The sequence below is a fragment of the Physella acuta genome, unplaced genomic scaffold (assembly GCF_028476545.2).
Source record: "Physella acuta isolate Inbredline_101_S28 unplaced genomic scaffold, ASM2847654v3 ptg000894l, whole genome shotgun sequence".
NCBI lineage: Eukaryota > Metazoa > Mollusca > Gastropoda > Physidae > Physella > Physella acuta.
In genome coordinates this window covers 32501-42899 of record NW_026732411.1, presented here as the reverse complement: position 1 = coordinate 42899, position 10399 = coordinate 32501, and the positions used below count along the sequence as shown (strand labels likewise).

The 10399-nt window shown below is 40.5% G+C and overlaps 1 protein-coding gene across 1 annotated transcript in view; it reads right to left on the bottom strand.

Annotated features, from left to right (window-relative positions):
- Nucleotides 1-271: 271 nt before the first annotated feature.
- The window catches only part of LOC131952901 (uncharacterized), a gene marked incomplete at its 5' end in the record, with an annotated part of 17992 nt that continues 7864 nt past the window's right edge, over nucleotides 272-10399 (bottom strand). The window contains 9 exon segments of the mRNA XM_059315838.1: nucleotides 272-4266; nucleotides 4971-5125; nucleotides 5404-5637; nucleotides 6498-6563; nucleotides 6973-7076; nucleotides 7466-7553; nucleotides 8406-8492; nucleotides 8714-8897; nucleotides 9435-9667. Of these exon segments, the coding sequence (XP_059171821.1) occupies nucleotides 2343-4266; nucleotides 4971-5125; nucleotides 5404-5637; nucleotides 6498-6563; nucleotides 6973-7076; nucleotides 7466-7553; nucleotides 8406-8492; nucleotides 8714-8897; nucleotides 9435-9667 (3075 nt within the window).

Genomic DNA, 10399 nt, shown 5'->3' with positions numbered 1-10399 from the left:
GGACAAAGGCTATGGAAGCAAATCCAAAAAGAAAAGCAAGCTGAACTCAGAGTCAACTGCCTATATTGAGCAGCATAACCAGTTGACATGTAAGGCTTGTGTTGGAGGGAATCTCTTCCAACACTAGAATTAAGAATGAAAAAGAAGTTAAATGGCCTTGTATACATACACACCATCACCAGCCAGTTAGTTTATCATTTACAGAAAAAGAAACAAACAAACCAGAAACATTTTTTTTTGTAAATAAATAAGTTTTTAATTTTTAATTCTTGTAAACTTGGTCCTTAATAAATACGCATGTTAAAATTAGATACTTTTGTATAAATATTATATCAAACAATTTCAATCAACAATTGATTTTTAACCAACCTTTCCATTCATTCATTTCTAATAAGTACAAAATTATGGAATCTAACTTTTACATCAGATTAATTGCAAAATAATTTTTTTTAAACTTTCTTAGTAGATACCCTTAACACAAAATGAGGATTCTAGAACTAGAAGTTGAAATAATAATTTTTTAATTTATTTTATTGTATAAAATTTATTTAGCAATTTAGCAAAATCCAAATTATATTTCAATCAAAATTATTAATTTACAAAGTACAATACTTATTCTACTGGTCTTTATACTGAACATGTTTCCGATACTAAAATAAAATATCTGAGTTTGAGATTACAGTAGAGAAGATGTATAAAAACTGTACATGGTTCATTTTACCCATAGGATAGCTAGGCATCAGTCTTTCAATAGAAGGGAAGTCACTCTAGCCAAATGAAAGCTACACTTTATCACAAAGTTGAGATTAACATTCAGCAACACATTTATAATCAAAAACATTTCTTTACCACTGCCATTAATTCAGTTTAATTTAATCAGGCAGTAGCTTTTGTCTGTAATCAACACAACAAAAACCAACTCAACTCAATGTCTAACTTCAGGAATTTTTTTCTGCTTCAGAAGAAAAAAAACCCAGAATTTGTTTGAATCAGAATCCAGATAAGATTAGAGCACAACTTTATAAAAGATATGGAGGGACAGACACACTTTAAAACTACATGACTTGATATTCTGGCTTAATTATTTTTAGCAATTTACTTCAAATAGTAAAGGTTTAAAATTTTACTTTAAACCTGGCAAAATTTATCTGACAATGCCCTAGATGAGCAGAAGTGAAAAATGGACCTCTGTTTGCCCAACTTTGCCCTTGAGTATGGGGCTACACTAAACAATCATCATGAAAACATCAGAAAATTTATTTCAACAGTTTGGTCTTAAAAAATTTCATCAAAATATTTTTATTTAAGTGATAAAAACAAACATGACAACAAATGGCTATGTTCTGTAAAAAAAATGAAGCAACAAATAAAATAGAAACATTTCTCCACAGAGATTTAGTTTTGTTTTATAAATGGTCAATAACATGGTCCATACTGGTAAGATTTAAATACATTTCTCTCATACCCACTTCATCAGCTAAAAAAAAAACAGCTATTATCTCTTATAAACATCAACATTTACAAAACATTAGTTAATTCTTTTATACACCATCATAAGCTAACAAAACAACTATTGTGTAAATAAAACAAAATATTAAAAAAAAATATCTTGAGCTTCTAAGTGTTTTACTAGCAACAGTAAAAAAAAAGTTTTACACTATAAACCATGTACATACAATATTTTCTGGCAAGTTTTGCTCTCAGAAGTTTTTATTTTACATTGCATTAGTAAGGCCAGTTATAAAATAGCTGCATCCATGCCAGGATTTATGAAACCAATCTAATCTAACACGCCAGCTTGCATTTTGACAAAATAAAATGGAACGTTAAATATCTACAAATTTGATGTTTTTAAGTAGATCAACAGAAAACATTTCAAATAAATTATTTGGCAACAAAGATGTATTTCCAACCCAAGGGATCATTTTGATGTTTAATGTTCAAATTTGATGTTTAATCACAGACCATTTTGATGTTAAAATGAAAGGTCAATTTGATGTTTAATCTTAGATCAAATTTGATGTTTTAATCACAGACCATGTTGATGTTGAATAAAAGATCAATTTGATGGTTCATCAAAATATAAATTGATAATTAATTATTGACCAAAATTGTTGTTAACCAAAAGATCAACTTGTTGAAACTGGCATGAAATCAAAGCTCAAGTTGATGTGTTTGTCTTGACAAACAGAAGTCATTTGAAATAATTTTTTCTAACATTACACTGAGCAAGGCCAGAAAATCTAATGTAACACTTCAAGTCTTAATGTTGCTCTAATACCTAATACATGTGCCAGTGTTGTGCAACAAATTCCTGAAACATGTGCCCACCAGCGTTCACCCTACAGCTGTTCCAACCTTTTCAGTGAACGGCGCAGTCTTCTCCTTGAGGAACTCAGTCCTCTCTCATGTCCCGGACTCAGCAGGACAGGAGGACTCAAATCACCGCCATTACACACAGGGGTCAGCTTGTCCTGTCCAGGACTCAGCAGGACATCAGGACCTGTTTTACCGTTACAAAGTCCAGTCTGGTTTACTCCGCTCTGGGCAACAGGGACCAAATTCAAATCTGTCTGACCATGGCCATCTTTGTTTGGAACATTTGTTGCGGGCACAAATCCCAGGCAAGAACAAGCTGCACCTGATGTTTGGTGGCAGTCGTGGTCCCACGCGGACAAGGTGATTGTTGGATTGGTTGAGTTCTGGTTTGAATCACCTTCAGCTTGAATCTCAAAGTTTGACCCCTGGCTGGTTGAAATGTCCAAGTTTGACCCCTGGCTTGCTGAGAGGTCAAAGTTTGACCCCTGGCTGGTTGAAAGGTCAAGGTTTGACACTTGGTTGGTTGAAAGGTCAAAGGTTGACCCTTTGCTTTTTGAAATATCCAAGTTTGACCCCTGGTTGGTTGAAAGGTCAAAGTTTGACCCCTGGCTTTTTGAAATATCCAAGTTTGACCCCTGGTTGGTTGATAGGTCAAAGTTTGACCCCTGGCTTTGTGAAATGTCCAAGTTTGACCCCTGGTTGGTCGAAAGGTCAAAGTTCGACTCCTGGCTAATTGAGAGGTCAAGATTTGACAGAAGGTTGGTTAAAAGGTCAAGATTTGACCCCTGGCTTTCAGGAAGGTTCATGTTTGTGCTTGTAGATTGGGGGCTGTCCGTGCGAGTCTGCAGCACAGGAACCAAGTGAGGCGGGGATGCGATGACAGCCCCATATTCCAGTTGCATGGTCTGATGGTTTCTGGTGGGGGAGGTGGTAGGTTGGCCTGTCTGGCAGGGATGTGCCGGAGCGTCACGCTTGACCGACAGGTCTGGAGAACACAAGTTGGGGGTGGAGGCGCCGTGGTCAGACGGACACACTGGAACATGCTGCTTCATCAAACTGTCTGTATGTTGAACAACTTCTGATCTGCTGGTAGGTGGAGGAGGTTCTGAAACTTTTGTTTCCAGAACAAGTTCTGAGACATTTGTTTCCGGGACAAGTTCTGATTTTGTACCAATGTCCGGCACATCCACAGAACAATCCGGGTAGGTACCTCTGGATTCGGAATTGCTGTGAAGGGCAGCGTAATCCAACACGCTGTCCCCAGAGGAGAGAGGTGAACTTTTGCACGAGGTGAATTCCTCGGGGGAGAGGCACGGAGACGAGGGGGACAAGGACGGGGAGATGGAGGAACAGGAGAAGTAGGCGTGGTCTTCACTGGTGCACACTGCAGTGGTGCTGGCTTCACCTGTACCATCATCCACCTCTAGGTGGGCTTTGTCTGTGATACCATCAACAGCCCGGGTGTTTTGTTCCGCAACTTTTGTAGCAGGTACACGGCTGCATTGTTCTGATACATCTCCACAATCATCTCTTCCATTTGAATTTAACCTCTCAAAGTTATCTCCCATTTTTGCAGAATTACCTCCTTCTTGGGATGAGTTACCTCCCTTTTCAGCTGAATTACCTCCCTGTTGTGAAGGGTTATCCCCCTCCCTAGGTACCATCTCCCCCTCCTCTCTGACAGTGGGCAGACACTCACTGCCAGGCTGGCTCAGCATCTTCTTGACCTTGACCTCCTTGACCTGGTTGCTGTTGGTGTCCACCTCCACCACCTTGACAGCCTGCGTGCAGCTGTCCACGTCCTTGAAGTCCTTGCCGTACATCTTCTCCTTCAGGCTGTAGTACAGCTCCACAGTGCTGCCCTGGAGTTCAGAGGGCGCGGCCATCCCGTGCTCCACATGGAGGTGCAGGGCTTCACACAGGACATGGACTTTCTCAAAACTTGGCCTGGATGGGTTTTTTTAAATAAAACATTATCAAAACTTGGTCTGGATGGTTTTTTAATTTTTTAAATGAAACATTATCAAAAGTTGGTCTGGATAGTTTTTTAAAATATCAAAACTTGGTCTGGATAGGTTTAAAAAATTTGTTATTATAACTTGGTATGGATAATTTTTAAAATTATAATATACTATCAAAACTTGGCCTGGATAGGTTTTTAAAAAGTATATTATCATACCTTGGTATGGATAGTTTCAAAAAAAATATCAAAATATGGTAAGGTTATTTTTTATCCAAGACATTTTTTTTAGTTTTCCTGATTAATTCTATTTTGTACAACTTTAATCTAGGTTAAATAAAATAATAAATAAAATTTCACCCAACATTGTTGAATCTAATATATATGATTTAAATTATTTAGTTTAACTGCATCTTTTCAGGTAGATAAATCTCAACTTTTGACATGAACTTTGATTTTTAAAATAATTTTAGGATACCAAATTAAAAAATTATAATCTTGACCTATCCACTTACTGCCTGTAATTAAAAACGTGACAAATGCACTAATTGTCTGTAATTAAAACCATGACCAGTCCACTAATTGTATTTAATTAAAGCCATGACTAATCCAATAATTGTAATTAAAACCTTGACTAATCCACTAATTGCCTGTAATTAAAACCGTGACAGGTTGACTAACGATCACAAACCTTTGGTCTGGCTCTATCTGTGAGCAGAGAACTGCCAACATAAAGTAGGGCTCTGGAGAGTTGGCACAGAACCTCTTGTGAAAGGCTTCCACGTTGAGGCCAAAGTCAATGGAGCGTGGCAGATAGTCTGGGTCAGCTGTCACACGGGCTATTGTCTGCCGCAGAAAAAATAAACATACATTTTTTTTTTTACTACACAGGTGTTTGGGGTGGAGAGGTAATAGGAAATAGATCAAAGTCTTGCTCATAGACAAATTAGTGTTAAAACCTGTTTCAGAGACAATGCTACAAAATGAGAAGACGTTCACCTTTACTCTAATAGGTCGACCTACTCATCCACTAAATAAACTCACCTCGCAGACAATACCAAATGAGAAGACGTCCACCTTCTCTAATAGGTCGACCTACTCATCCACTAGATGCGAGTACTCACCTCGCAGACAATGATACCAAACGAGAAGACGTCCACCTTCTCATCGTACACCCCTTTGGTCATCATCTCTGGCGCCATCCAGTAGGGGTTGCCCACCACGGTCTGGCGCTTCCTGCGAGAGAACCTCTTCTTCTTGCCAGCCAGCTTGCTGTCCTTCTCTGTGTGCAGCTGCAGGTTCTCATGGCGGGGGAAGATCTTGGCCAGCCCAAAGTCTGCCACCACAACGTGCAGATCCTGGTACAGTAGGGGGGGGGGGGAGAGTTTTAATGAACTAGATCCATACACACGTCATGAGCATTGTTAGTAGATTCTATCAAATATATTTAAATCAGAAAGGCAAGGGTGGTAGGTAATTTCAAAAGGTAAGGATGGTATATTTGGTTTATGAGGGAAAGGTGAAATATTTGGTTATGGAGGGAAGGATGGTATATGGAAGGATGGTACATGGAAGGATGGTACAGGGAAGGCTGGTACATGGGAGGATGGTACATGGGAGGATGGTACATGGAAGGATGATACAGGGAAGGATGGTACAGGGAAGGATGGTACGGGGAAGGATGGTACAGGGAAGGATGGTACGGGGAAGGCTGGTACAGGGAAGGCTGGTACGGGGAAGGATGGTATGGGGAAGGCTGGTACAGGGAAGGCTGGTACAGGGAAGGATGGTACAGGGAAGGCTGGTACATGGGAGGATGGTACATGGGAGGATGGTACAGGGAAGGATGGTACGGGGAAGGATGGTACAGGGAAGGATGGTACGGGGAAGGCTGGTACAGGGAAGGCTGGTACAGGGAAGGATGGTACGGGGAAGGCTGGTACAGGGAAGGCTGGTACAGGGAAGGATGGTACGGGAAGGATGGTACGAGGAAGGCTGGTACGGGGAAGGCTGGTACAGGGAAGGATGGTACAGGGAAGGATGGTATGGGGAAGGCTGGTATGGGGAAGGCTGGTACAGGGAAGGCTGGTACAGGGAAGGATGGTACGGGGAAGGATGGTACAGGGAAGGATGGTACATTTGGTTTGGGAGACAAGTTGGTACCTATATAATTTGTGTCAAAGAGTGTGAGCAGTCTAGTGACAAGAGAAACACTCACCTTTCTGACCAGACAGTTTTGTGAGTTGAGATCACGGTGGATGATATCCATTGAGTGCAGGTAACTCTGTTGGTAAAGTAAAACAAGGGTCAGTACTCTGGTCCTAAAGGTTAACCAGTGTCATTACAGTGGTGATTTAGGTGAAAAGTTAGAGAACTCTTACAGTGAAAAGTTAGACAACTCTTACAGTGAAAAGTTAAACAACTCTTACAGTTAAAAGTTAGACAACTCTTACAGTGAAAAGTTAGACAACTCTTACAGTGAAAAGTTAAACAACTCTTACAGTTAAAAGTTAGACAACTCTTACAGTGAAAAGTTAGACAACTCTTACAGTTAAAAGTTAGACAACTCTTACAGTGAAAAGTTAGACAACTCTTACAGTGAAAAGTTAGACAACTCTTACAGTGAAAAGTTAGACAACTCTTACAGAATTAAATAACTTAAAGCAAACCACAGATGATGCTGATGTTCTTACCATTCCTGCAGCAATATCTTTGGCAAAAGCTACCCTCTGTTTCCAGGAGAGTTCTACACTGTGGTCCAACAGAAGGTCAGACAAAGTACCGCCATCAATAAATTCTACACAAAAACAATACGAAAAAAAGGTGTTACAACATCATATTAAATTCACTAGATATTGAAGCCTAGCTATGCTTCAAACTTAATCAGTATCAACACATTTTAAGATCATTTTATCACCTGGATATTAAAAATAATGTTTCCAGGTTTGAACCTACCTGTGACAAGGTTGGAACCTACCTGTGACAAGGTTGGAACCTACCTGTGACAAGATGGAACTTACCTGTGAACAAGTTTGAACCTCCCTTGACCAAGTTTGATCCTACCTGTGCCCAAGTTTAAACCTATCTATGACCAAGTTTAAACCTACCTGTGACCAGGTTCAGCTTCTTGTCCCTGTACAACACCCCCATAAACTTGAACCTACCTATGACCAGGTTTGAACCTACCTGTGACCAGGTTCAGCTTCTTGTCTCTGTACAACACCCCCATAAACTTGAGCACACAAGGATGAGACAGATTCCTCAACATTGACACCTAGGGGAGATCATTTAAATTACTAGGGGAGATCATTCAAATTACTAGGGGAGATCATTTAAACTACTAGGGGAGATCATTCAAATTACTAGGGGAGATCATTCAAATTACTAGGGGAGATCATTCAAATTACTAGGGGAGATCATTCAAACTACTAGGGGAGATCATTCAAATTACTAGGGGAGATCATTCAAATTACTAGGGGAGAACATTCAAATTACTAGGGGAGATCATTCAAATTACTAGGGGAGATCATTCAGATTACTAGGGGAGATCATTCAAATTACTAGGGGAGATCATTCAAATTACTAGGGGAGATCATTCAAATTACATGGGGAGATCATTCAAATTACTAGGGGAGATCAATCGAATTACTAGGGGAGATCATTCAAATTACTAGGGGAGATCATTCAAAATGCTAGAGTTTCTATTTGTTTTATACAAGCTTTGAATAGGCAACAATGTCTGGAAGTCTGTCTGTTGTGCTGCAGTCTATTCTAGAAACTCAGTTTCGGCCCATTTCTAATGGAGAGATTCCTTTCAAACTCTGGAGACAGGTGCATGTTGATGCCAACCCAATATACAGTGTATGGTGTTGTAACCATTTATAACTGAGACTTCTCTACTCACTTCTCTAAGGAAACTTCTCTACTCACTTCTCTACAGAAACTTCTCTACTCACTTCTCTAAGGAAACTTCTCTACTCACTTCTCTAAGGAAACTTCTCAACTCATTTCTCTAAGGAAACTTCTCTACTCATTTCTCTAAGGAAACTTCTCTACTCACTTCTCTAAGGAAACTTCTCTACTCACTTCTCTACAGAAACTTCTCTAAGGAAACTTCTCTACTCACTTCTCTAAGAAAACTTTTCTGAGCGTCCTCGTCAAAGTTGTGAAGTTCTTTGAGCACCATTTTTTCTCCAGTGACACGGTGGACAGCCTAATTAACAAGACACAACAGAAATTTTAATTAACGATGATGACGCTTATAGCTTACAAGAAAAATGACAATGACAATCAAAGTGTTTTCACCACCTTTGACAGCTCTATAGAAGATACTGTTGGTCATTCCATAACTTTCAAAACATTCTCACATTAAATCTAGCACTAGCAAAAAAAAACTCATTTTTTTCCCCCAAAGTTTCAGAAAATGACACTGACCTTTATAGCCTGGCCAAAAAAGCCTTGACCGAGAATCTCGCCCAGAATGAGGTCGACAGCTCGGAAAACACGGTGCTCTTGTTGGCGTGTGGAGAAAGAATGAGAGCGGTTCAGGTCCACACTTTTCTGTCGAGCTGTGGGGCACGGGGACGGAGATTTGCTGCGTCTGCGAGATGGGCTATGTCTGACAGGGACAGAAACAGATTCGTTAGTCAATTAACGAGTGTCCTAATTGATAATACTTTGGTGTTGCAATAACAAAATATATCTTGATAGTGTTCATTTGTTTAAAACTTTATAAATTGTTGCAAGTCAAGTAATTTAAACATCATGAAGTATCAACAAGAAAAGCAAAAAACACTACGATTAAATGGGTGGTGGATGTTTACTAAAAATGTCAATGGCTTGAATTATTTTACATTAAAGGTTTTAATCAACTGAAAATATTTTAAATTATTTATTTTTCAATAACCGAATTACGCGTATACAGAAAAGTAAGGTAAAAATTATTTGATTTCAAAAGTTTCAATCATTTAAAAAATTAAATAACATTTTGAAAGGCTATCCGCCATTTAGGCAGTATAGTTTTTTCAGGCTATGAGCATTGACCTGTACACATACCCTTTAGCACGTAGAGAGCCTTTGTGTTGCAGTATGACCTATACACATACCCTTTAGCACGTAGAGAGCCTTTGTGTCGCAGTATGACATGTACACATACCCTTTAGCACGTAGAGAGCCTTTGTGTCGCAGTATGACCGGCGTCCCTTGGATGAGGACAGTCTCGTTATCAGACGCGGCCGAGCTGCTGGAGTCATCTAACGAGGTCCTGGACAAAGATTTGTTCAGCTGGAAACCTGGCAGTTCCTCCTCTGGGGCGAACCTCAGGGGGGACAAGTCCCTCTCCACCATCACGTGGACGGGCTTCTGGTGGTTGGTCAGCAGGCTGCTGATCTGTGGGGTGGGGGAGGGTTGCAGGGTTACAAGGTCAGTGGACATTCAGGTGTAGGTTTACAAGGTCACTGGTCATTCAGGCGCAGGGTTACAAAAGACATTCTAGTGCAGGTTTTATACTAAGTCACAGGCCTGAATCCATAGAACATCCGAGTCCACCCAGCTCTGATGGGTACCTGACTTACTTTAGGGGAAGTAAAGGCGGCTGGACACAGTGCTGACCACACTTTCCCTTCAAATGCTACGGTCACTCTACTTCCTCTGCCCAATGGAGAGCCATATTTGAAAGGGTCACTTTTACTGAACTTGCATGTTTGCAAGATCACAGGACTTTCAAGTTAATGAGATTTGTCAATTTTTTTTGGGGGGGGGGGGGGGGGGGGGGGGCGGCACACTTTAAATACCACAGAGTGGCAGTTGAATTAGATTTGGGTACCATGTGACCAGAGTTCAAGTCAAGTGACCAGAGCACCGGTCATGTGACCAGAGCAACAGAAATATGACCTTGGCACCAGTCATGTGACCTTGGCACCAGTCATGTGACCTTGGCACCAGTCATGTGACCTTGGCACCAGTCATGTGACCAGAGCACCAGTCATGTGACCTTGGCACCAGTCATGTGACCAGAGCACCAGTCATGTGACCTTGGCACCAGTCATGTGACCAGGGCACCAGTCATGTGACCAGAGCACCAGTCATGTGACCAGAGCACCAGTCATGTGACCAGCTGCC